This window comes from Lonchura striata, chromosome 7, assembly GCF_050655825.1.
Source record: "Lonchura striata isolate lonStrDom1 chromosome 7, ASM5065582v1, whole genome shotgun sequence".
Taxonomy (NCBI): Eukaryota; Metazoa; Chordata; class Aves; order Passeriformes; family Estrildidae; genus Lonchura; species Lonchura striata.
Genome location: NC_140709.1, coordinates 7275077 through 7302983, shown reverse-complemented (window position 1 = coordinate 7302983; position 27907 = coordinate 7275077). Strand labels below are relative to the sequence as shown.

Sequence of the window (27907 nt, the reverse complement as noted above, 5' to 3'; positions counted from 1 at the left end):
GAGACGGCGGCGGCGGGGCGGGCAGGAGGCGCGGCGGGCAGGTGAGGGAGGGAGGGAGAGAGGAAGGAAGGGATGGATGGATGGATGGATGGATGGATGGATGGATGGATGGATGGATGGATGGATGGATGGATGGATGGATGGATGGATGGATGGATGGATGGATGGATGGATGGATGGATGGATGGATTGGACGGACGGGTGGAAGCGCGGGAGCGGCCGCTCCTTACCTGGGGCGCGGTGGCGCATCCTGCGGCGGGCGGGGGCCGCGCGTCCCGGCGGGCCGGGGAGCCCCCCGCCGCCGCCCCCCGCCTGGGCAGAGCGGCTGCCGCCCCCCGGGCCGCCCGCCCCGCCGCCGCCGCTCGCCTGCTCCGCTTTGTTCCGCCGCGGCGGCTTCTCCTCCCGCTGCCGCCGCAGCCGCGGGACGCGTAACATGTGCCTGGGGAGGGCGGGCGGCCGCCCGGGGTGGCACTTTCGGCGGGGCGGGGAGCGCGGCGGCCGGGCCCCTCCGCCCCCGGCCCCGCGGAGGAGCGGGGCTGTCAGATCCAGCCCATCTGCCGCGATCGCAATCGGTCGCAACTGAATGGCTCCGGCAAATCTGCGGCGGCGGCAGGGGCTCGCCGCGGCGGGGGGGTGGGGGAGGCCGGGCCATTGTCTGCGGCGGCCCCCGGGTGCCCCCGGGCCGGGGGCGGCGGGCGGGTCTGCCCGGGCCGGGCTCCGGGAGCCGCGCGGCTCCGCTTGGCCGCAGCGCTGCCCGCGGGATTGCACATCACGGGGAAAACCTTCCTTCCGCACAGCCCCGAGTGGAATGCTCGGCTCGAGTGGATGCCGTCCCAGCTGTCCTCGAAAGTTAGGAGAGAGGACACGCGGCGTGGTGGGGGCGCCGGGATGAGTTGGATGCACCGAGGGGCAGCGGCTGTGCCCATAGAGCTGCTGAGGGCCTGGTGTGTGACACACGGCTGAAAGAGTTCTGGTGGATGGAGACTCACAGGCACGACCGGCACGCTTTTAAACAGCGTAGTATATGAAAAAGCAGTTCCAAAAGAGTCGCTGAAAGCTTTGGCATCTGTTAATCCAAAAATAGCAAGTAAATTTTTTTTTTCCTTTTAGAAGAAAATCCAACTGGTACTTGATACAGTTATTTGTAGATACGTGGTGTGCGTAAGAGAACCTAAGTGAACAGTGAGAAAAAGTTCAGGCAGGATTTCCCAGTCCAGTGAGAGAAAGTGAGAGATCATGGAAACAAGGTGAGAAAAACTCACATAATGTAAATGAGAGACAGTGGGTACACTGGAGTGAAGAGACTGCAGGAACCAGGGTGCAAAGTAAATCCTCATCTATGGTGCTGAGACAAGAAGCAAAAAGTAGAGCTCTATCTGAGAATCAAAGAGGAGCAGAACTTCAAAAATGAAGGTGGCAGGAGTTCTGGATTTTGAATTTGGAGATTTCTTAGCAGAGGAGCTCAGAATAAATAAATCATTGGATAATGCTCAGATTTTGTTTAACAGATTAGCCATGTCTGAAGACAGTGCAGTAAGTTGCAGAAGGGATCTCTTTCTGTGGTGGTACAGAAAACAGTCTTTGCAGCTAAATGTGTTGCTGTGGTGTCTTGAATAAACCCATATCCAGATGTCTCAATGCAGATTTTGTTCCAGGTTGGCAACTCCTTTTTCCAGTGTGAAATGAGAACCTCCAAAATTGCTTGAATCTGTCAAACCTATAAGTATGTCCTTTCCAGGATACAGGCACCTTGCTCTCCCCTAATGAGACACAATTGCTTCATTTTCTGAGGGCTGATCTAGAGTCCTGGGCTAGTCAAAGATCTTGGGTTTAATTAACTGTAATGGGGTGAAGCACTGTGAATCACAGTAAATGGTACAGTGATGTTCTTAAATACTGCAAATGTGTGACAGAAAGCTGCAAAGCAGCATGAGGCAGGAACTAATCATGGCATAAGAGGTCCTCTCCAAACCCAGTAGAATTTGGGGTCTCCAAAGAGATTGTTATTCTCCATTCAAATATGATTTCATCATTTAAACAATGACCCTGTCTGCTGATGTGTTTTAACTGTTTTGTCCTGTAGGAAAACACCTTGAGCAACTCTTGTAATAGCCAGTTTTACCTACTGAATAGAAGATATGTTAATTTCTTGTTTAAACAGAAAATAAAACCAAACCAAACAATAAAATATAATCACACTCTAATGCCTGTTGCTTGAATAGACAACCTAAACCTCCTGTCCAGATTCTCTCCTAATTAGTGATGGAGACTGCAAATGCAGCATGGTTTTCGAGCCTGTATAATATGTGAGTGGCTGCACTGGATCTGTCCAGAAAGTCTGTGTAATTCGGTGTCATTTCACTGGCAAACCCCAAATACCAAGGGGAAGATCCAGCACTTCACCTCTCTCCAGCCCCCTGGGAGCTCAGGGATCTCCTGACCCAAGCTTGCCCTCTGTGTGCTCAGTACATCTCACTAGCTCCCTTCCATGACTGTCCAGCCTCTAACTGAACCCACATGCACTTTTAAAATCCGTGGTGCAGATGCTCTGATCCTTGTTTAGGTGAAAAGTCATCCTTTCATTTGTTTTTCAATGCCTGTTCTCATCCAACAGCCTCTATTTCTTGCACTGAAAGAAGGAGTGGACAAGCAGCTCCTCTCCATGCTGCTCACACTTTAGCTGTTGTTCCCCTGCCTGGGTTCCTGCTGTTTCAGACTGCAGAGTCCTAGTTGTCCCATAAATGGAAACCAACTCCTGCTTATGATTACCTTTTTCTGCCCTCCCCTGAACTTACCCAGTTTTTTTTGCACCTTTTCTGAAGTGGGGACAAGAACTGCAACTGGTACTCCAGATGTAGTAAAATCAATGGCATCATCATGGTCCCTTCCTAGGAGTGCTACTGCAGATCTTAAAATACTATCCTAGTCAGGGTCAAGTCTTTCTATGAAGTCTGCAAATTATTACATACAAAGTTTCAATTTGAAGACCTCATTTATCTTTCTATGATTCTCCTTTCCTGAATTCCTAGAGAAAACATGGAGTGGTTGCACCAAATTTGCTAGATTAATAGTGGCTAAATGAACAACAACAACAACAAAAAAAAATATATATTGCCAGTTTGTTAATTATTTTCAGGCCTAAGCTTACATTCACTGAAATCAAGAGTGACAGACTTGGTCACTTATTCTGTAACTAGAAGTGATTTAGCATTGAAAAGAACCAATATTTATCTACAACTTAAAGCTATAATTACAACTTGAAAGTGTTTTTTATGCATATTAAGCTGCACTGTATCTGACTGCTGAGATACTGTTCTTCTGTGTCTCTTCAAGATTAGTAGTATCTCAGTTTCATACACAGCAACAAGTATACGTTCCAAATCATTATTTCTTGTCCCTAGGCTTGCACAGTTTTGTCTAGCATAGGCATTTGCAAGATAATACACCAGTCTTCAAACAAAACTCATGACTTGGCTCACCATTGCTTCTGAGAGATAGACAAAACTGCAGTGCTCATACTTCAAAACACTGAAATGAAGTAGATGATAGCATTAGCTCAATACATGGCTGGTAGCCGTAGTTTTAAATTTCCAACCTAACAACTGGCACGGGCAAATGCATGATTTGGGGGATTTTGTTTCATTTTCTCAGAGACACCAAGCTACCATCGGAGGGACAGATACTTCCTAAAATGATTTCTGATTCTCAGCTGAAGGGTCAAGTGCTGCCACTTCACATTTCCACACTGTAGAGCAGAAGTGAATTCGTGACTTTACTGTCACAGGGAGGGTACAGCATTTGGCCATTTTTTTCAAAAATTTGCAACTGTTATTAGAGGAAAGGAGGAGAGGAATTGAGAGTGTTTACATCTCTGGTGTGTTTTTGGACCAATTTCTCCCAGGTCTCTTCAGGAAGATAGATATTTCCTTGGCATTTGAATTCTCCCAAACATGAGGAGTGGAAGATCATAAAAATACAGGAAGTACATATGTTGTAGGAGCCACAACATTTGTACTTGTGTCTTTCAAAAGGGCTTCAGAGGCTTTTGGCTTGCCTGGCAGAGGTCTAAGAACAAAAACAGAGGAACCTTTACGACTGTTTCTGCTTCACAGAGAAACTTCTTGCTCAAAAATCTGGAAGGGGGAAGAAACCTCCCGAAATGCAGTTATTAAGCTTTACTCACTTATCGTCCTTCTATTAATAATTATATATTTGCTTACACAGGACTGAGGCTGTGCATGGGTGACGCAATACCAGATTTTCAGATGTTCTACCACAAGGTTACACCAGCGGTGTTGCAGGGCTCTGTTAAACATGAGCAGGGTGGAAATGGTGTGAACTGACGTCATTAATGGAAACATTTGCTCTTTCAGCCTGACACAGGGCACTGCTCAGTGAGACCTGAAGCAGCGCTGCCCTTTGGAGGACTTCAGCTCTGCGGATTGTGTGCCCAGGAAAACTGCCAGGCCAGGCTATTGCACAAAAAGCTGTGCAACAGGAGTGACAGGGACACTCAAGGAGTGCCCTGTGCTGGCAGGAAAAATCAGTCACTGGAGGAGAGGTGGCAGAACAAACTGGTCCCCAATAACCATGCTGAAATTTCCCAGTGCAGCAGAGCTGTAGGAAGGCAGGCGGCCTGGCTGCTGCCTCATGCTGATGTGTGTTAACATCAGCTCCTGCTGCTAATGGGTACATTTAAACCAAAAAGGATTCCATAAAAATTTTCTCTGGATCTCAGTGGAATTAGAATTTAGATTCTTCATGGGAATTCTGAGTATCTTTTGAATTGGCTAAATAAAAAAGGGTCAAGTGCTGCCACTTGCACATTTCCACATTGTAGAGCAGAAGTGAATTCATGACTTTACTGTCACAGGGAGGGTACAGCATTTGGCCATTTTTTTCAAAAATTTGCAACTGTTATTAGAGGAAAGGAGGAGAGGAATTGAGAGTGTTTACATCTCTGGTGTGTTTTTGGACCAATTTCTCCCAGGACTCTTCAGGAAGATAGATATTTCCTTGGCATTTCAATTCTCCCAAATGTGAGGAGTGGAAGATCATAAAAATACAGGAAGTACATATGTTTTAGGAGCCACAACATATATACTTATGTCTTTCAAAAGGGCTTCAGAGGCTTTTGGCTTGCCTGGCAGAGGACTAAGAACATACTGAATGAAAAACAATAATGGATTTATTATAGCATTATTGAGAACTGAACTGGGAAGATTTATTAAGGTAGTATCAAACTTCCTCATTACAGGGCATAGGAGCACTTGCTGATTCTGGCAGAGTGTGGAAGCAGGTCATCTTCTCCCTCTGCCATCTTTAAAGGTGTTACATAAATGACAGCAAACTGAATAACCTGCAAAAACTGGCATCTCCTTACTGCAAAGCATTTGGTGGAGCTCAGTCTGGGGTTTTTATTTTTTGCTTATTTGAGTTATACTTTCTGAATTCTGCTTAGCTAATCAGGTGGTAATAAAACTAAGAGCCCTGAATTTTGCAAGCTTCTATTAAATTTTGAAAATCTCAGGGGAGTATCTACATAAGCAAGAGTTAGCAAATTGTGAGCTACGCAGATTTAAGTAAGAGAAAACTATGCTCATATCTTTAATATGTGATGAATGCTGCTTTATATTTGAAACCTTGTCCCCAGTGGAACTTATTACAATAATGTTTATACAGGTTTGTGCTATAAATGCATGATATTTTCCCTACAGCGGAATATGTTGGAATTTACTCTTGATTAAAAAAAAAGTGTGAATGTGTGATATCCCAGAATCTGGATTGCTATAGGCACTATTATGCCTTTTTGTTAACAAATGAAGCAATGAAAAATATAATTTGTTAACATAAAAAAGACTTTGTACAGCGGGCAGAATTGATACAAAACACACCCTGAACCTCCTGCACCACGTGGGAACTGGAAGCCAACCAAGTCCTACAGAACTCAGGGAAAGGGAAACTGGATCTTCAGGTGCCAGTCTCACACAAAGCCTGGACAGAGGTGCTGACTGCTGTGGAAAAAAGCAGGAAGATGACAGTGATGGATCAGCATGCAATTAAACAGCAGGAAGAAGTGATGTCACAGCAGTATTTGGGCTGCACAGGAGTCCTGCTTTCAAATCAAGCAGTATTTGTCTTGTAACAGGCCCAGCCACATGACACACGGTTTATATCCACGGTTTTCTTCGTGTGAAAAATGCAGTGGTTTCTTCAACACAGGAGCATCCATGTACTTTAAAATGAACTGCCTGGAGAGAGCAGGACAGAGCCCTTGTCTTCTGCTCACCTTGCCACTGCCAAGCCCCTGAGAGAGGACATAATTTACTTTATACTGTGCTGTGGCAAGGGCCAAGGAGAGGAGTTGGAGAGGAGACATCCAAACAAAGGTCACCTCTTCCACACCTCATCATGGCATGAACTGTAGACACAAGAAAACCCTCTCCCATCACACTGCATGGGATAAGGTTGCCACCAAGCATGTTTTAAGCCACAGAGCTTTTTAAAGATTCAAGCAGTGATGTGGGAACTTCATCCCTCAGACTGAACAGGCTGACAGTACACAGTGCTGTGACTGAACACAGCAAAACTCTGACTTACACATGGATCTCTTGTACAAGCTCCATTACTTTCCTTTGCTAAAAGGGAATTATATTATTTCTTGTTGCTTGGGGCTGAGGAGATGAAAACAATTTCACATTTTGTGTGGAACAATGAAGCCCTGTTCTCACTTGGCATCTTAAATTCTTGCTTTAATATAACTTAGGGAAAAAAAAAAGGTTGAGCATTAAAGAATGAAATAAAAATGCTAAACTTGATTATTTAACTTCTCTATCAGGAGTAAAAGTCATTTAGAAGGAAAGGTGCTAACCTGACTTGCATAACTTCATGTACAATTTCTCAACCTTTCCCACATCTGCCACCAGCAGTGCCCTGTAGATTTCATCAGTGAAACAGATCAGTAAGGTACCATTCCTTTGAAAATAGCAAATTTATAAATTTTCCTTTTCTTTCATAAACCCACCATACCATCTAAAACCCTGTCTCATAGCCTGTGACTGTGCAGTCCTCATTTCTATAATACATTTTGACATCCTGTTTTTATAAGGGCCTGAATTCTCAGTTGTTGCCTTGATGTAAATCTATAGGCAAATCTATAGGTAAATCTATTTTCCTCTGCCAAATAGGAGTCAGGGTTATCTGTGTAAAGATAAGTTGTTCAGTCTTAGAGAAGACTTCAGGGAAATGCCACCATTACTCATTGAAATTATTCTTTGCTCTGTGAATAAAGCCAATAACATAATTGGGATTATCTGAAGAGTGAAATATGATTCAATTTGAGTAAGCATGGCTGTGTGCAGACATTAGTGGAAGAGTAAATTCAGCACCAAATAATAAAATGAGACTTGTGATCAGCTTCCTTTTGGAAACGTTTGATTTCTAAAGAAGAACGTAGTAATCTCAGAGCATCACCACCCGTTAATTACGTATTCCTTTCTTTGGGTGGCTGTGTGGAGGAGATCTTGGTTTCCCCTCTGGGTGCTGTGAGAGGAGCAGCTGCCCCGAGCTTTCCCTGCAGGGCTGGGCTGGGGTCAGCGCTGTGCCCCCATGCAGCGACGCAGCAGTTGTGCAGCAGTTGTGCAGCGCCCGGTGCTGCTACCTGGGCCAGGCTGCTCTGCAGGGGACAGACAAAATCCTGCCACTCGCACTCAGCGTCAGACAAAACCACTTCAGAGCAGATTTTCTTTTTTTTCTCCCTAACCCTAAATAGCCACTACAGTAACATGTATATCTGCATACACAAAAGAGTTTGTTCTTAGGAGAAATCTTAAACAAATGCAGAACCATGCCAGGATTATACATTTCATTTCCCAGCATACAAATGAGGAACTAATTTAGTCTGGGCTGTTCATGCATTTTGCTTTTAACAAACATCCATATGCCAAATAGACCTTCCACATACTTCCCTGCTGGAGTTTTTTTTCCTTTCAACTTGGTAGGGAACATTTGTGATCCTTATTCTACCAAATATATCTAAAGAATATATTTTGCTCAAGGCCTTCTGTTTTATAATTTAAGAGAAACAAAATCAATTCATGGCTCTGGCAGTCTCACTATTATGACAAGTATACATCTGTGCAAAACTACCCCAATCCCTAATTAATTACAGAATGTTATTAACATTTTATAATTTAGCATTGGTTAATTTATTTAATTTTATAAACACAGCCATATGAAGTTACTTTTTATGGAGCACTTTTTCATCTTTTGCAAGCAGTTCTGAAATCTGGGTAGTTTAGCATAGATACAGAGATATTTGCTTGTATCAAGATTATTTTCTGTTCAGATAGTTCTCAGTCCTTTATGTAATGACTTCAATACTGAGGCTTGACACTTCACTCCTGACTCATGCAGCACTGATGAGCAGTGTTAATGGGAGTTTTTTCCAATTAGAGGAAACAGGCTGAGAGTCATGTTCTTTAAAATTAATACTTTTATGAATATATAATGCAAATCATATTTCTCATTTACCAGGGCACATCAAGTTGAGTTTAATTTTAAGTCAGCTTAGTAAATACTTTGCAAAAATGTGCCCTGGTGGAGTTAAAATAGCTCATTGCTGAAAGAGATTTATTTATTGATCTGGTAAAGAGCTGCACATAAAATTGCTATCAACTTTAATCAGATGAGGACAATTATTTTATATGACTAATTAGTGGAACTAATAAAAAATCTGAGCAGGTATAAACTTCTGTGAAGCATTTATATTTTCTTGAAAGGCAATGATCAGTCTTGATTTGAACATTGAGATAAAATCCTCAAAAAAGCACTGTTTCCACTGCAACTTCAACAAGAGTTCTAGCAGCTATTCAGCCTGTGCTTACACATTCAGAATTTATACTGGATTTACATAGTCCATCAGGTCCAGTTGTAATCTTTAAACTATCCTCTCTTACTTTTCTGTGACCCTATTAAAAATAAAATCTAAAAGGCAAACAGTAAAAGCCTTGCTTTTCTCAGTATTCACTACTCAGATTGCTCTCACCCAATTTGGTCCTGAAGAAGTATCTTTTAGAGCTGTGGTGTGACATGGGCATGGTGCTCGGGAGTCAGAGGAAGCAAGTGGTTCTCATTCACAGATAATAGGATGACAGTGCTTTTTGGGGCCTTTTAGTAACTACATCTGTGCTGCTCACTGAACCATCCACATTTATACTCAGCTAAAGAAAAGCATGTTTGGCCAAAAATAAGATACATTTTTAATTGGTATGCTCATGTGCATATTTAAACACCAATCCTCTGTAGAAATGCTCATCTGAAGCAGTACTGTGAGCTCCATAGTACTTCACAGATTTATATGGTTTTTATGGTTTTTATGTGTGTGTTTTTCACACATGAGGTCACTAATCAGAAACCTCAGCTTTACAGAGATATGTATGTTACAATGTTAGTTGGAAGAATCTGAATTAGTACCTCCTAGGAATACCTAGGAATGACTCCTAATTGCCAAACTCAATTCTACTCTACCTCGTTCAGCTTCAGCTTCAAATACTAAGGAAACTAAAAGGAATCAATGTTTGCATGGGTTTTTCAAGTTTATCATATGCATGTAGCAGTTCTGTAGAGATGTAGGAAAAAGGCCCCAAGAAAACACTACCCCAGCAAAACCAAAGACTGATGAAGAGATAAGAGGCAGGCTTGAGTGGCTAATAGCACTAAAACCCTTTTTCCTGGCTTTATGTGTTGCCAAAATGGTATGACCAGACAGGTGGATCAAGAAGCCTCATGCACTTGCCACACCTCACCACACCACACCAACCTCTAATCATACACTACAACAACAATTTTGGAAGATAATTCATTCCAAATACAGTCTATAACTTAAACTAGCATCATAGAGCAGAGACAATGTTTGTTATGAAAACTTCCAGAATGGGCTAAAATGGGGGTTTGGCCCCAAGACCTGGCTGCTTACACCTTCATTCCCCTTGGGCCAAGTTACTAAGCCCTGGCAAGGAAAAGATGCTTGTGCAGAGAATGACCTTATTTAGTTGGGGCAGCATTTGATTTTTTTCTCAGCCTTCATTACTGTAATATCATACACAGGGTTTTTCCTTTGTGTGCCAAGCAACTTATTCCCTTAAGATTAGTCTTTTGCTAGTCAAGCAGTTTAAAGCTAATCACAGTTGTTATTTTAATCTGTGCTCACCATTAAGAATTCTCACTGAGCTATTTTGCTTGTTAGCAATTAAGGCTTCCCAATGGAAGTTCATTATTACAGCAAAAGCAACCTGTTTAATACTTGGCACCTCTTTAGTACACAGACATTAAAACCAGGGGCACAGAAGCATGCTAATGCTGCTGATGAAAGCAGAGCAGATCTATTTAAGAAACTCTGTTTTGAATATACAGCATAGGAGAAATGCAATGCAATGCTCATGTGCAGTTCTGGTCCCTCCCCTCTGTGTTTTACATTGCTGTACTAAGGTGGGGAAGTGCTGTTTGACCTTCATTAACTTATTACATATTAGTCATGTCTGAGCTGCAGCATATCCTCAGGCTTTCAGCAAGGCAGACTGAAGTGTTGGTCCTGGTTCCAGTACCAAGACTAATAAAATTCCCTGGAAAGGTCTGAAGACCAGGGTTTGACCTTTGTTTATTCAGGAAAGCATCCTATGCTGAGTTATGACTTTTGACTCCTTTCTTCTGTTAAGAGAATTAGTAATTGCTGCCACTGATCAGTGTGTCAAGACTGAAAAATTAAGATCTATCATCAAGTCAATTAGCAAAGACTACAGGAGCAAATTTATGCTTCTCAGTTGATTGTCCATGTGATTCTGCCATAAAAACTGTACATTAGCTGAACTAAAGCATTAAATTACTAGGTAGAAAACAACATTGCAAATGGATTCCACTCACCTGACCCAATTCTGTCCTATTTACAGCTATTTTCAGACAGGGTAGGGCAGAAAAATCCATAATAATATTTTCCTTTCTTTTTTAAACTGGTACATGGAGATGCACAACCACTACTGTACATCACCTGCAATGGTAAATGTTGGTGATTTACATTGATGGGGGTCAAATTTGTCTCATGTTGAATAAATGTGTTTCGCTCCAATCTGAGAAATAGGGGAATCACTGACAAGTCAACTATGCTATCAATAATGTGAAAATAACTACTGTAAAATGTCCAGTATAAAAAAAGCTGTGTTAATAAAATCTCCACAAACTACCAAGGTACTTGTCTCATTGTAGTCAAGGTTTTAAGAAGGAGGAATCTGAAGCTGGGTTAGAGGTCTGCTTTAGTGGAAAGCCATAAAACGTGACCTAACCATTGCCAGTCCTCCTGGGACAGCAATTACAGCAATAAATGTTCCACAGCAGATGCTAATGCTGTGCATAAACAGTTGTCCTCCAAACTGAAAAGAAACTTTGCCCCCCACATGTCTTTTAGGGTCCCGTTGTACGTGCAGAGATGTAAAGGAAATGTAAAATTGATGTGCGCACCATGGCATTGGGTTTAGTCTCCTCTGCCTGGGCCTGGGCACTATAAATCTGTGCTGGCTGTGAGTGGGGCTGGAGGAGCTAAATGGGCAGGATTTGTGTGTGTGGGATTTATGGGCCAGCCCCGAGCACCGTGGGGGTTTTCGGTCAATGTCAGGTTCAGCGCCCGCTGACCCCCTGCGCTCAGAGCGTGGCAGTCACAAATCAGGAGCAGAATGAAGGCTGAGGAGAGGGCTCTGCTGATTTATTAGGACATCTGCCTGGCTGTACACGGCCCAGCACTGCCCCTGTGTAGTGCCAGCTATTAGCATAATCCTCACCACGAAACTTCTCAGAGATTTAAAAGAGAGGAATAAAGTGTTCAAAGAAGACTGGCTAAACCAGAAGGGTTTTTCTTGTAGTGCTCATTACCAGTCTTAACTTTTTATGCCAACACCCCATAAAAATAATAATGAAAATAAATAATGTTAAAAATAAATTAATGGGTTTGGTTTTTCAAAACCACTGAATTTTCAGAACACGTCTGTATGTCTGTTTATTATAAAGTCACTACCCTAGCTACTTTTCAAAGACTTTTAAATATTTTAATTTTTTATTATTCATTTATATTTAACCACAGTATTGTCATCTGCATATGCTATCACCTTCATTCTTACAAAGTTAGTCTCCTGAATTCTGTAATGTTAAATGAAAATTTCAACTTTTTGTAGCCAATTATATTTGACTACTTTTTAAGAAAAGGGGGAATTAAGCACAAACTTTATGAGTCTTCCTATAAGTTTTCGTAATGCTGTAAGCTGTAAATGCTGTGATACTGCTTTATATTGCATAGGTCAAGAAGTTTGTGAGGTGCAGAACAACTAATACTGGCATGTGCAAAGTTGCTCTTTTTTGTACATGAGAGGCATTCACCTGAAAAATCAGACAGATCATTATTTCTCACTTGATCAGAACTGAGGTGAAATAGGTTTCAGTCTATGAACATTAAATTATTCCCTGAAGATACTTTTATATGTGACTGTGTTTTAAAAAGACTGTCACTGTTCATATGTCTTCAGAAAAAAACAAAAGTTAAACATTGAATTAAGAAAAAATTGCTTTGAATGTTGAAAGAATTTTATCTCTGCTATTATTCCATTTCCTTTGTATTAAATGTTAAGTTAGATAGGATTTGAGCAGTTAGCAAATTTGCTGTAGGCAGTATAGAAACACCCACCAGCAATGTGGCAATCCCTGCTTTGCCTAAACCAGGGTGAAGTCTGGGCAACATGAACAGAGAAGATACAGAAAATTCAGACTATCAAGAGCACTGCAAAATTGTAAACCTGTGTTTATTTTAGTTTCAAAAACTCTCAATTGGTCATGCTGCTATGGTGGTATTTTGGCTAGATTTTGTGTGCCATTCAATGGAAACACTTATATTCAGGGATATAAGGCAATTTCTGAAATTCACTCCAATTGAAAGAATCTGAAGTAGAGTTAGCATCCACTGCCTAGAAACTCTAACATGAATAAACCTGTGCAGGTGTGCAACTGCCCTGATTAACAAAGGCATGATTCGACTCGTGTGTGCTGCCCTGCTTATTTCATGAGGTAAGATTTGGTAGTCTGCAAAGAATTAAAAAATGGAGAAACTGAATAGCCAATCATTCATTTGAACTAAAAAATGGAAACTATGATTTGCAGGATCATTTCCAAAATAGCAACATAAATAAACATGTGTGGCACAGTACTTGCCTCCATAAATTCCAGCGTTGTTCTTCCAGCTGAGTCACTAAATGCTCTATGTATTTGTTGGAGTCCATATATTCCTAAATGAAAAATTATTACAATATTAGTTTTTCAATGTTCAAAGTATTTGTAAAATTTTGAGTAAAAAAACAGTCAGAATCAGTTTGTGGAGTGCACTTTGATTTTGCTCCTGAAGTTATCCCATACACAGAAATCACAGTGATGTAAAAATCTAGATTAAATTCACATTTGGATTCATATTACATGAACAGGGCAGTAGCCTAATGCACTGCACACTTCAGAGATTATTTCAGGGGAAGACATGAGGCACTGAAGGTACAAAAGCAGCACAAATAAATTAGTGTACATATAAATTCATATCCATATTCCAGGCCCAGAATAATCTTCCCTGGATCCAGACTGAAAAATAACTTCCCAGCAGTGCAGTCACTGTTTTTGGTACACACTTGGTTTACTTTAGATATTAATCAAAGTGAACTGAATAATTGACTCAAATATTTATTTTATGGACAGTATGAAAAATACTATAGCATGTACCCTATTTGAAAATGAATCTATAACTCAGCCCCTATATTATTTTCCAGTCCAACTTTTGCAGATGCAATAAGTTGCAATATCAGCTCTATGAAGGCTCCTGTACTTTTGTCTAGACAGAACTTCTGATAAATAATCTTGACCAGATGAAAAATTTGGATTTTTTTCCTATTGAAGCCTATTCTTTAAACTCAATGCAAAGAGATGATGTTTATTCTCAGCAGAGAAATCTGTCAGTAATAGAAATACACCACCTCATTTCCAAGAGGAAGGCAACATCAGTGTTATTTATATCAAATATTTCAGAATGAGCCCACAGCATCATGTGATACAGTATGATATATTTGGATGACAGCAGTACCAACACAGTCACATTACTATTATTCTCAAAGTCTATCAGTCCTGAAATATCTCACCAAAGCAAAAATATGTCTTGAACCTCATACTTCAGGAAATTGCAAATATTGAAGTAAAGAATCCATCTTCACTTTCTGGAGATAAAAGCTCAGATTTTACAGCTCCACTGTTTTACCTTTGAACTCATCACAGAACCACTTTGTGGGGTTCTTGTTTGCATTAGAAGTTGTCTCTTTCCTAGTATTATTTCTTTAGTGTACAAATACGGATTTTTGTTGCAAAGTAGTTGGTTCTTTTGAGCCATTTATCTTCATGACCAGCAATATGAGACAGCCACTACAGGGACTGTATATCATTGTGTCTCCTCAAGGTGAAGATAAATGTTATAGCTGATTTTAATGATCATAATTTATATATAAATGTACCTTTTTATTTTTTAGGACTGGAATTGTTCCAAGTGATTCTATCTTTCTGTCCACAGTAATTATTTTCTTGTTCAGAGAGAGAGAGAGGGAGGGAAGGAGAGTGGTCTGCAAAGGCACAAGGAAAGGTCCCTGGCACAAACAGGAAGCAAGAGTAGGACTCAGCTCCCAAAAAGCATCTAAGCCATATCCTGTTCAAACTGCATGGCTTGAAAAGCTTTGGGTGTTGTAAAACTTTCCATTGAACTCTGTGGTTGCAAGTTTAAATTTCATTCTAACTGCTGTAAATAGAAGCATCACATAGCTGTTTCTTTCAGAACACATTAAATAATGGAAATCCTGAGAAATACCATGAACTTAAGTGGCAATTAAGCAGGAAGCTTCTTCTAAGCTAATTCAAATAAAATCATTCTGGAATATGCATGTATTAGAGCTCACAAAATATATACTGTACAAATATATAATGATGATTAGTTGCTGCACCAAGTTCTTTAAAACAAATTGCCTATTTTAGTTTGTATTTTTTACTACAGTGAATCTGGCATAAATTAGTATTAATACCTTTACATCTTTTTAATGTAATATTAAACAATATTCCTGATTTATTCATCAGTTCACTTTGCCCTACAGGCAAACATAGGCTCAGCAGTTTTATTCTGCATAAATTCTACCATGATAATATAAAAACCTCATTCTGAAGCAATTTTCTTAAAAGTGTTTTTTGGAAATAAGGACAATGGGGAAGAAGAAAGCCCTGTGTTTATCCTATATGACTGCTGCCTTAAGGTTTTCTTATGACAAATCAGAAATATTATTCTGTTTCTCTTTAAAAACCAGTAACCTGGGAGTATGTAATCTTGTCAGTGGGCAAAAGTGATGTAAAAAAATCAGCCATGATTTGATGGTGGTTAGCAGCACCTCCTTTCTCCTGGCACATTCATGTGCCAGCTGTGTCTGCAGTGAGCCATCTGCTTAGACAAGGCCCTGTCCCTAAGCCCAGGTTTCTGCTCTCTTCTCTTATCAACCATCCCAACAAGACAAATTCTGCCATCCCTGGATCAGGACCCAGTGTTATCATTTTGTCAGCGTGAAGCAAATAGCAAACGGTCACTTGAGATTTAGGACAACTTGGTGATTTAGAATAGCTTGGCACATTCAGTGACAGCAGAAAATGTAAGTAAAAACCCCAAAGTAATCACACTGCTTTATGGTGGGACTCAATGACCTTAAAGGTCTTTTCCAACCTAAATGAGTCTCTGGCTTTATGTTCAACAAGACAATGTACACAGTTCATTAAAGCACTTCACAGTGCCCAATAGATCACATCTAGAGGGGAAATACAAGCAGTTTGTAGCTTCCTTGGAGCTCTGTCATGTGAATGTTTGTGCCAGGCAGGCTCTGAGTATCACGGAAAGCTGTGGAGTCTGGAAGATTATGTGGAGCCTCATTTTCTGATGTAGGGATAAAAATCATGTAGGCAGACATGATGGCACTCAGATGCTAATGGGACAGACCAATCCAATGGGAGAGAAAAGCTGTAAAAGCACAGCAGCCCCAGGCTTTCAAAAGGGGGTCACAATTCCTGCTCCCCCTAGAACAATGGACATTACTTCTGAAATGACACAGCATTTTTAATCTGAAGCTGGAGGCTCCAAATTTAAGTATTTATGTACGTTTATACTGTAACATAGCAATTGTGCTGATGGTAGAAGTGCCAGCCATGCTGTTGTCCACACCTGGACTAGACCTCAGCAGCCTGCACTGCTGGCTCTGCTTGGAGTGTCACTCCTACCTCCAGCCATTCCCCACAACTTGCAGGATTACTGAGAAGTTCAAAATTTAAACAACCAAACAAAAAATTAAAATCCTCTTCAGAATAATGCGTGAAACCTGTCCCTTTTCTTCTGACTTAGTTACCTTTCAGCCATGAGAAATTCAATCTTCCATCTCTCCTCCTGTGATGGCACTGTTTTAAGGAAAAAACCTTCTGTATGTGTTTAAGTGCAGTAGAAAATCTTTCTAACAGCTGCGTGTATTCTGGCATGCAGGAGGAGATGGCACACAAATGTCACATACCAGCTCATCTAATTTAGAGAGCATTAGAGAATTACTTTACCCAGATTATTGCTGATTTGAGTTGAAGCACAAGCCTAGAAACACACCTAAATATAGGGGTTTTGACAGGACTAAATATCTCGCTTTGCAATGCTTAATTGTTTTGCTAGTTTTTTAGGGTTTTATTTTTCTTTTCTTTGTTAGCTGGATGACTGTCAGGAAAAACAGAGAAGAGAAAGGAAATGAAGCCTCCACTGAGGCCTGGGATCCACTGCTTGGTATTTTGGTTGGTTGCTTGGGTATTTGTTCTGGCATAATCCTGTTGTTGTGCTGGGCAGGGTACCAAAAATTATCCAGCACACAGAACATTTTCCCATCCATTGTTACAGATCAAACCCTTCAAGCAACCTTAGGCTCCCAGCACAGGAGTCCCTCGCTGGAAGCTGGAGGTGATAAATTCAAGCCAAAGGAATAGTAGGAAGTCTCTGCCTCTCGTAAGGAACTTGCACAGCTTGGTATCAAAGAGAGTTTAATGAGCTTAGAGAGATGTGAAAAGGATTAAGGATACCAGCAAATCACTTGACTACCTACTTAATTCAATAGGGCCACTCAGGAGCTGAAGGCTGCTCTGTGCTGCCCTGGGCAGCAGGGCCATGGGTGGGACTGGCCTGTGGAAGAGGTTTTGCAGTGACCTCTGGGAGCCACAGAGAAGTTTGAGAAGAGGATCCATGTTTACCCCTGAAAGAATTTTCTACCAAGGTCATTGACATAGAAACCAAGAAAGGAAGGAGGATAAATAAGAGAAACCTGCAACTGTCTAGTCCCAGGAGCATTTTGTTTGTCTTTCATGACCAGTGAGTAAAGTTATGAATTTTGTAAGACTATATAAAAAACATGCATGCTGTAATAAAAACAGGTTTGCAACCTTCTGAAAATTGCGTGTTGCTTTGTATTGTGACCCTCTCAACTACAACACTGTCCCCTCCTGCAGCACAGACACCCCAGCTCCCCCAGACCCACACACCTGAGCCAGGCACGTGGGGACACGGCCACTGTCCCCCTGCCAGCGCTCTCCTGTCCTGAGCAAGCTCCCAGCAAAGGGCCTCATGCATGGCTGAGTTGCCTGAGCTGTGCAGAAAGCAGGGAAACTGGGACAGAGACTAGGCTGGCACTCACATTCCTGCAGACCAGTTTTGGAGCACGGCTGGGAGGTAAACATCATATTCAGCCCTGCACAGCCCAAAGCTTTCCATTTTCCCCTGGCACATCTAACTGCACTCCTGGTTCGGCTGGGACAAATTCTGTGCACGCAGCCCTTGCCCAGTCTTCCACAACATCATCAACTTCCTTGATTCCCCTAATATTTGTATTTGGAAGCAGGCAGGAGAGCAGCAGCACAGATTGAGGCTCCTGTGCTCCACAGGGGAAAACATTGGTCAGTGGGGAGCAGAGAAAAGCCGAGTGAACAACGGGATAAGAGCCCAGCCAAGTTCCTCTGAGAGTCTGGAGCCGTCCAGCCCGGCAGACAGGGAGCTCCACGGAGAGCCCACAATCATCTGCTACACTTCAGGAAGTCACATTTTCACAGGGAAAGGTTATTAGAAATCAAACAACAACAAAGCTGTCTGCAGCTAAACAGCAGACTGTTGCAATTAGGAAATGATGTTAGCAAAGCAACAAGGGGGATATCTAAGCTGTTACACTGCGTGTGGAGACACGAGTCATTTTTGAAGGATCTTGGAAGAGTGCCCTAGGGTAAAGCTTTAAATCTGGGGAGAGTGACTTCAGAGAATATTATAACTTTTATAAAATATTTATTTTTGTTTTCATCCTGCTGCATAAACCTTTGATAGAAAATAGACTTTTTTCCCAGCAGCCTAAGAGGACACGCATATATATTTTTATATATACATATATATGTATTCTTGTCTAGACAATGTTTTTCATATCCTAAAGCAATATCAATGAGAATTGAGTGAGCTTTCTGTTGCACAGTATAAAGAAATCACTTATAAAAAAACATAAAACCCTTTAGGATTAGTAATTTTTCACTCCTTTCAATACCATACCTGGCTAGACTACTCACTTTTGGTCCTAAATAACAATGAAAGCTAAACCGTATGTCTTAGAGAAAATAATATCTTTTATAACTGCCATTATTGCTAATTTAATTGTCAATATTTTAATTGTCAGTTTTATTAAAAACTGGCATGAAAGTGTTCATTGAGAGCCTCTGCAATGGAGCAGGAGGCTGGAAAGAGCCCTTGTGCACATTACACCATTATGGGAAAAGCAGTAATGAATATTTTAATAAATATATTGAACAGATTTTTTAATTGTTCAAAATCACTTAAGCCTCAGTGAACAGTTCATCAGCTGCAGTGATTAAAACTGATTTACCAATTCATCTGGAGCCAGTTGTTTTCATAAAAAATCAGCTGGGTTTTCCTCCTGCTGCTGCTTGGCTTCCACTTTGCACCCTATTAACCAGCAGCATCCACAGACACTGCAGAGTTTAGTAAAGCCTGAAACAGCACAAACTCATTGGCTGATAGACAGATTCTGCACCCTGTGCTCTCTGAGGACAGGGATGCAGGGACAGTTCTCAGAGGAATGATATCCAGATCTGCAGTTGGCACACAGAGCCCCACTGCATTTGGGTTTTGCCAGTTTGTCCCTAAAGGAGTTCAGCCTCTGGGATAACTGTGGGTACCCTGCTACTCAGTGACACTGATGCTAGTGTCCTTTCCCTACAGGGAAGAGAATGGGGAGAGAGAATGCTGCAGTATTATGCTTTTCCCCATCAGCTTATAAACCCTTCTGTTTTCCATAAAGACATTTTCTAGGAGCAAAACTCCTGTCTCATGTGCAGGAGAAATGTATGGACCAGTATTCTGCAAGAGCGCTTTCCTGGCTTAGTGGAGCAGTAGGCCATAAGCTGGAAGGTGAGAAAAAGATTTGGCAGGAACCCCCACCCCCAGTCAGATTTCCAGGTGCTTGGCTGGTTTGGGTAGTTGCAAACAAACCAATATTTTTCCTATGCAAATAGCAGGTTATGGAAATTATGTCATTTCTGCTAAATATTGAGCAAATTATTCCATTTATCTGTAGAAGAAAAGGAAACTGGACATTTGGTCCAACAGGCAAATCAATGCCACTTTTAGCTGATTTTCTTCCCCTGAAAGTATAAATCAGTAAAAAGAAATATAAAGCACTACCTAGAATTTACTATAGTCATCTTGAAATAGAGAAGAATGATAACATAGGAGGAAAGTTTGCACTTGCATCCTCTAAGTTGTGGAGCTTTTAAGACCCATGAACAGAGTCACTGAGTAATAAATCCCTACAGCATTAAAATGTGGATGTCCTTAATTTGGATATGGAGCCAAAACAGTCTCCATAAAGGCCAAATCTCCATGGATACCCAGTTATCCTGAGGTTCAAGTGGCTGGGTAGGGCTGACCCTGAGTGACAGAGCAGGAACTGCAGCAGATGCAGGTGATGGTGCAGAGTATGGACTGCACTCATCAGGGCTTGTCCCAGAGGAAGGAAACCACCAAGAACCCTTTGAGCTTCTAACCTATCAAAAAAGTCAACAACACCACTGGACCAGCCAAAGATTTCAGCAGAAAATGGGAAAAATTTGTCTTTTGGCAGGAAGAGGAATGAATATGGACAAGCAGGTTGTGTCAGAGCAGCCTGGCTGTGTCTCCCAGGCAGGTTTGGGGCTGCTCTCCCATTTAGTGCAGCTTATGGAAAGTTCTTGTCCTCACTGAGTATAAAATCTCTCTGTACAGTGAAATACAAAATGAACAGAGAAACTGAAGCTTAGCATAATGGTACATGTAAGAGCTCCTGGTTGCTGGAAGTTATTGATGATCATGTGTAAATTAAGGAGGTGTCAGAGAGACATAAATGTTTACAGCCCATCAATTTTCACGATGAAAAGGTGACAGTGTCATTTAAGGTGACAGAAATTTGCCATTTAGCTAAAACAGACATCCAGAGTTTAAAAAAAAAAGTTGTAGAAAGATGTGCAGATTTTATGAGTTTGCTGCTACACAGTGTGTATATTTACATGAAATAATTAACTGTAGTCTTGTTTATGTCAAATCCAATTTACATTAATAAACTTCACCCAGCAAACACTCTGATGCTGTACGAAAATGCCCAGAAATGTTAGCAGTCCTAAAAATGCAGAGTAAACACCGGAGCATTTAATTAATCAATTTCTGACATTACCAAGTAATTACAATTTCTGAATAATTTTTGAATGTTTTTTATGAATATAAATCAACCACAACACATGGAAGAACTTCTGGTGGGAGGCATTTGACTTACGTAGACATATGGCACTTGCATATGAGTCCCACGGTCTAAAGAAGACAAGGAGTTACAATAAGGATAGAAAAACATTAATAGGGTCTATTGCAGTGTTGGGAAAATTGAATTCTAGGATTATTAGGGATGTTTGGGATTCACAGATAAAATGCTTCATTCTCAGAATGCATCAGACTTTTAAACTCACTTGAACCACTGTCATCTATCCAACAACAAATACCTCAGGACCTGAAGTTTTCTCCATTTTCTGTAATTTCTTTGTTATCACTTGTCCTCACATTTATTCTGGCAACTTCTGATGAGGAACAATGTACATTCACATAAGTGAAGCCTATCTTCATATAGTTTAATTTTTACTAAAAGCAGCCTAATAAACAAACAGTAGATGCTCATTCATTCAACCATTATAAATCAATAGCAAAAATTATAAAGTATACACTATATATAATCATAGGATGTCCTGGTTTAAAGAGCACCTTGATGACCATCAAGTTCCAACTCTCATGGACAGGGACACCTTTTATTAGACAGGTTGCTCCAAGTTCCATCCAACCTGGCCTTGAACACCCATCCTTCCATGGATGGGGGCAGCCACAGCTTCTCTGGGCACCTGTGCCAGTGCCTCCTAATACCAAATCCCAACCTCTCTCAGTTTGAATCCACTCCCCCTTGTCCTGTCACTCCATGCTCTTGTAAGAAGTTAATCTCTGTCTTTCTTGTAGTCTCCATTCCCACATATAAAATATCTCAAAAATATTTTGGGATATTTTAAAAATCCAACACAATATTACAGGCACATCAATCTGATGATGCTGAAATACGTCCAAACACCAGTGGACAAAACAAGGTGAGGGTAATTTGAGGATCACCAGATTCTGACCCCCAATCTAAGGACAAGGGTAACCTGAGGTTTAGTAAAACCCAAATTACTAACCCTTTAGGGTTTGTATGGATGGAAAGCAGGGAATCTGGAGATGAGCAGATGATGTACAGCACCACAGGCTGGGATCACTTTTCCAGACATATTTCACTTGCTTTCTCCAACTATCCCTCTTTTTTCCACTTGCCATTGTGCTCTGCCATAGCCACAAACATTTTCACACAGAGGAGGGAGCTGGTTATAGCACATTTGAAAATTAATCTCCACGTTTGCAATGTCTTGCCTGTGCACATCTATAGTCAAGAAAAGATTGTCTCCAAGTTAATAATGTAGCATTGCTCAGAAAATCTCAGAAGCTGCTTCCAGCATTCCACCCTTTCATGATATGCTGAATTTAGTGTGACTACTTACATCCATCCATATCATCTGCATGATACATAAACACAAACACACAGAAAAATTATGGAACCTGCAAATATATATGCTCCTAAATATTGCCTATTCATTTTTCACTCCATGCACAGAGAAAAAAGAAATTAATCTGAAGCTAACACAAAAATATATCTCTGCATTTTCACAGTTTATTGCAAACAAAGCAGGAGTTGTGCTCATAGGGAGCTTTGTCAACTCATGGTCTGCCTGAAACACATTTATTGTCACTACTAGGACTTGCATCAGGTTCAGCTTTGGATATTGACTGATTGTAGGACACAACTGAGTCAAGGCATGGATCAGCTGTAAACTGCTGCCTAAATCACACTTTTTCTTCAACCCTTCAAGTCCAACTCATGGACTAATTTCCACAAGATATCCAAGAAAATAAAAGCATTCATTAATACAACAGGACTGGCCCTGCTCGTGGGTATTTGAAGGTAGGAAAATTTTTAGAAAACCACCTCTGCAAAATTCAATGTATTTTCTTGTAAATAACTATTCAGTTCCATTTGAGAAGAAGGTGGACTGCTCTGCAAAGCAGATTCTTGTGAGGAGCTCACAGTCCCCATGCAGGACAGGCAGGCAGCACGATGGAACCTGACTTTCTGGGTCAGGGGATTAATCATAAGAAGTTTGGCATTTCCTAAGTGGTGTGTAGGCTAGACAGGATCATGTGATCTTGGCTGGAGATAAACTTTTAGTGTATCAGGGATTTAGTGAAAGTGGATTTAGTGGAAGGAAAATGTTTCACTTTAATGGTAAGCTATAAGCAGAAGGTTCAATAAAGTCCCAGAAAGGAAATAAGAACTGGAATATTTGTGTCAGCAAACAGAACACAGGCATTCACTCATGTTGTGTGTGCCTGTTAAATACTTAAGCCAAAGCAGTGCCTTTAGTTACAGACACTAATTCCAAGTCAAACCTGTGTGGAACAGACAGCACAAAAGCACTGCAAGGACAATTTCTTGTTGGGCTGCAACTCCAACCCTGTCATCCCCAGCAAGGCTATAAACTCTCACAGCCATAGGTACCAGTCTGGGACAGTGGCAATTTGCACTGGCACAAGTAAAAGACCCATGGGCTAAGAGGGAGATGCCCAATGGCAGCAGGAGAGCTCCTGGGGTGCATTTCCTGGGGTGAATTTGGATGCCAGTTGTTGAGTTTAATGTGTAGGGAATAACTGAGCCTCATACAAAGCTTTTCATAAAATAGGAATTGGTAGGCTTCCCCCTTAATTTATGATGCAAAGAAAACCTCCCTCTTCAAATCCTGTATACTACAGTTGTATTAATAACCATTATTATCTTGTGCTTCTATAAGTGATGTGATGTACTATTATGCTCTGTCTCCTGAACACTTGTAACTCCATTATGCCATGTATGGTAGATGCTAAACAAACATAATGATGCTGCTCAATTTATCAAGAATCTATTTTCTTTTCATAAAAATTAAAGTGAAAGTTTAATTTCATTCAGCATTATAAAATTCACAGGTACAACGCAGTACCAGTGAAATCAGAGGTGTAATTTAGCTCCTGGTTAATGCTAATAATTTTTCTGCAATTGAATACTGCTGCACTGAATTGCAGATACATCTCAAGTGTTATATGCCTAAAGATATTAGTTACAGTTATTGCAGAGCATTCTGTTTATTCAAATCAGACTGAAACAAACACAAAGTGTAGCATGAAATGCTGGAAAATATTTGCTTAGATAAATATTCATTGTCAGCTGCTACACGGGATATATAGACACAATTCAGATTACATGATAGTTTTTTGTTTTATACACCATCTTGCCAGTTAGCATTCAAAATGCTAACTTTAAAAATGCCTTTAATTTTATGTGTGCTATACAAAGTGATATACTTAGCTGTCCATATTTCTTACACATGAATCTTTAATCTGCAGGAAACTTAATAGGAATTAAAAGTGGAAATATAAGCATAAATCTTTATATTTCTGGTAATACAATTGTGTTATTAACTGAAGCTTACTGGAAAAGTTCTTTGTGATATTTAACTGAATTACATTTTAAAGACCTTTATCATCATCAACTGGAAAATCTATGGCAACCAGTGATGAGTCCTGGTAGTCTATTCGCTCTGTACTGCCAAATTTGTGATGTTTAGACAGTGTCTCTGTCTTGGGAACCAGAGGCAGAGACACAATTTCCTGCAGAAGACTTGGCTGTCGTTGTTCTGAGACAATGAGAGAGCAAATTAAAAAACCCACCCTCTATCAATCTTGTACCTAAAAGCATTTTTTTCACATGAAGGCAACATCCCATTTCCAGTGTGCAAGGGTGTTATGGGCCAGCTTCAACTGGGAATCATGCTGACCTTGAGGGAATTAACTGAGGCCATGTCAGTCCAAAATGAGCACAGACAAGATGCTGAAAGTAATCAGGTTTCACTCTCTACTGTTAATGGATGATTTTTAGAGTAATTGGACCACAAGATTTTCAAACACTGATTTAAAAAAGTTTCATTTGGGAATAGTAATTATTGTATACAAGCTCTCTGGAATGTAATGGCCTCTTGCTATTATCTAGCCTTTGTTAAGCCTCTCATGTTTTTGAGTATTCAAAACTAGTGGCAATAATTGATGTACAACAGAAAGGCTGAAATTCTGCATCTGAACTGTGTAGGTACACCATGCATGACTCACAGTTTATTGTATGATTTTCTCAAGAGCTAATGATTTAGATTCATTTCCTAAGCCTTAGGATGTTTGCGTGCATAGTCTAGATCAGAAATACTGACCTCACACTACATCTGAGAAGAGAAAGAGAGGAGAAAAAATCCCAAAACAACAGCTTCAAAAGAATTTAGCAGTTAAAAGAGGTTCCAGCCCAGAAAGTGCTTCTTTCCCTTTCAAATCTGCATAATCTACACCAACATGCCCTTCATAGCTATTATTTTTGAAAGGGTTGATTAGTGTTGAAGGCTCTGCCTTGCATCACAGCTCAGGCAGGGCAGGTCTCCCAGATGCCCAGCTCCCATCAGAAGTCACAGAGGTAGGAATTTCTCATGCCTCACTCACACAAAGAGAGGCCCTCCAGGTAAATGTGGTTTTCAGGTGTTACAGACATCCAGAGAATCAGAAAACTGAGCCATGCCCAGGTAATATTGCATGGCTTTGCTGTGAGAAGTGCTGAGCATCTGCAGGTCTCCTTGATGCTGCAGAATTAAACTTATTCAGGGGAGAAAAACCAATTTCAAAACTTTAGATACAGTCCTTAATCATTCATTTAAAAAGCATTTCCATAGCCATCAGCTTGACAGTATCTAAATGAAAAGACTCAGAAAATCTCTTGTTTTCCAACAGGAAATGTGTTCAGGGATAGGCATTTCACATATATAGAGAAATTTACAATAATCATGTCCTGATGACAAGTCTAGAAAAGGATTTACATTTAATAGGAATGATCTAATTTATCTTTCATACAGTAATACCCAGTGGCTATTGTGAACATTTTATTATGAAGGAAATCAAAGACAACACAAGAAAATTAATGTTTTAAAGGAAAGTCGTATGGTCCATTTAACTCTTCTTTTGACTGTCCACATAATGCAATGAGTTAATTTGCTTCTTTTCATATGCTTGAACAATAGAAATAACACTTTCCATGAATCATCTACAAATGCTTTAAGAAGAAAAGCAAGCTAGTTGGTATAAAGTTTTTGAATTACTTCTATATAAATGCATAGCATTGTCATTTCTGCAATTTTTCTCTTGAAGAAAAAGTCCTTTATGTGAAAAGCAACCTTTCTCCTCTTCTCCTTTCCAAATTCTTTTAGTTTAGACCAAACACCTCACTACACAACAGTAATATCCTGTTTGTGTGGGACTCGGTGGACATTTTGTCACAAACAAGTGTCATAGAGTCACTGCTTGGATGTGGAGACAGTGGCACACTGTGACAGCAGTGCAAGAGCTCTTAGCATGAAGCTGCCTTAACACTTCATGATCAAGGACTTGGAGGGAAGCACTCAAAAGTTCTGCAGGTGAGCAGAACCATTTATCTTGTCTTACCTCCCTTTCTTTAAGTACCCTTTATGACTGAGTCTTGTAAAAGAAAACTGTTCCACCCAATGGTTTTTGTGTAGCAGTGATGGGATAGAGCTTCAAAGGAAAGGTCTCCACGCACCTGGGATGTGACCTGACATCCTGATCAGTTCTCCTGATGTAGCCTCTCCTGATGAGGATGCTGGACTAGGATTTCAGACAATGCCTAACTCTGCAGTGTTTACTTAAACAAACAAATCTCAGGGCTCAGTATGGCCTGGGTCTTTCAGCCCAGCCACTTTTTCCTGTGTCACTCCAGTTGTTGAAAGGAGGAGCACAAACCACAAAAGAACAAAAACAACACAGTGTTAGATGGAGCATTTTAACAGCTAAAGACATAGATAGGCACCTGATGAGATTTTAAGGGGTATGTGCTCATTCTGCTTCCTTAGAGATTTCTGAAATGCCTCTAGACCTTTTGGTAAATTTAAAAAACTGTCTCCCCATTCCTTCCTGTGTATCTAACTGCTTTGCTTCTCATTTTCTGAGATGAGGAGGGCAAGGGAGCCAAACTTATAAATTCCTTTCCTTGCATTCATACTGAATAAGGTGAAGAAAAATTCCCTCTGTACATATTTGAAAGACTCAATCACTTATGTGGATAGCAGAATTCCCCCTTATATTACTTTGCATTCATGCATCACATGCCTGGGGCCAGAAGGACATGCTGAATATGAGAGTATCTGTCTAGCCACAAAGTAAATATGGTGCACAGGAGGATTAAGACAAGGCAAACGAGTCTGCTGTTTCAGACTGCAAACGTTTTCAGGCTCTCCCGCAATGCCAAAAAAAGTTAAGGAGTTCACAGAGATTATTGGACTGATCTGCATTCTGGGGGAAACTGAGTCACTGAACAAGACCCATTCTCTGAGTCACCCTGGCAGGACCATGGGTGAAAACAAAACAAGCTCAGTCCTTCCAGTCCTGAAACCTGGTGACATCCTAACCTGACATCCAAAACATGCCAGGTGTGGTTGTGCATTATTCACACACACACATGAAAACAGCTCTTTCAAAAGGTGTTTCTTTAGTTCAGATCCTGTGACTTAATCTTACAGCCCTGAAACCTGGAGAGGCCCTTCCCATGAGGGAGTCACACAATCGGTTCCAGAGACATCTCAGTGATTGTTTGCTGCTTGGCAGATTGCATTGCCTGTGCCAATATGTATCAGCTGATAAATCTCAAGTCATATTAAGTTGTTCTATCTTTGAAATTTTACTGAAAAAGACCTTTAGATTATTTGTCTCCTAAAATGCTCCTGATTAGAGCTCTACTTTGAAATCCAATACAAAGTTATTAATCATGGCAGAGTTTTCTGCTTTCCACAAGTCAATAATTATGCATTTAGCCATGATTAGTGCAACATGGGGAAAACCTTTGTTTTAAAAAAGGTAGAATTCAAGTCTTAGCCAATAGAGTACATCATAAATGTAGCTTGAAGTTGGAAGAATGTAGAGATGTACTATTCTCCTGGGACATCTGGGAGTTTCCTCTGCATCTGATTTTTAATTTATGGCACTGATATGCTCTAACTGCTTTATCTGAAAAAGACA

The 27907-nt window shown here is 40.7% G+C and overlaps 1 protein-coding gene and 1 long non-coding RNA gene across 7 annotated transcripts in view; one reads left to right on the top strand and one right to left on the bottom strand.

The window, feature by feature from the left end:
- The window catches only part of NCKAP5 (NCK associated protein 5), a 416669-nt gene that overhangs the window by 220480 nt on the left and 168282 nt on the right, over positions 1-27907 (bottom strand). For 5 of the 6 annotated variants that reach the window (XM_077784917.2, XM_085584139.1, XM_085584140.1 and 2 more), the window contains exon 1: positions 231-667. In XM_077784917.2, coding sequence (XP_077641043.2) covers positions 231-652 — 422 coding nt within the window. In that variant the 5' untranslated portion in view covers positions 653-667. Of the gene's footprint in view, positions 1-230; positions 668-13245; positions 13320-27907 lie in introns of those variants that run through there. The other variant, XM_085584141.1, reaches the window with a different exon arrangement.
- On the top strand, positions 2-11240 carry LOC110480605 (uncharacterized). Its single transcript, XR_002467134.4, has 2 exons — positions 2-41; positions 798-11240. It is a non-coding gene; the product is annotated as an uncharacterized LOC110480605 (long non-coding RNA).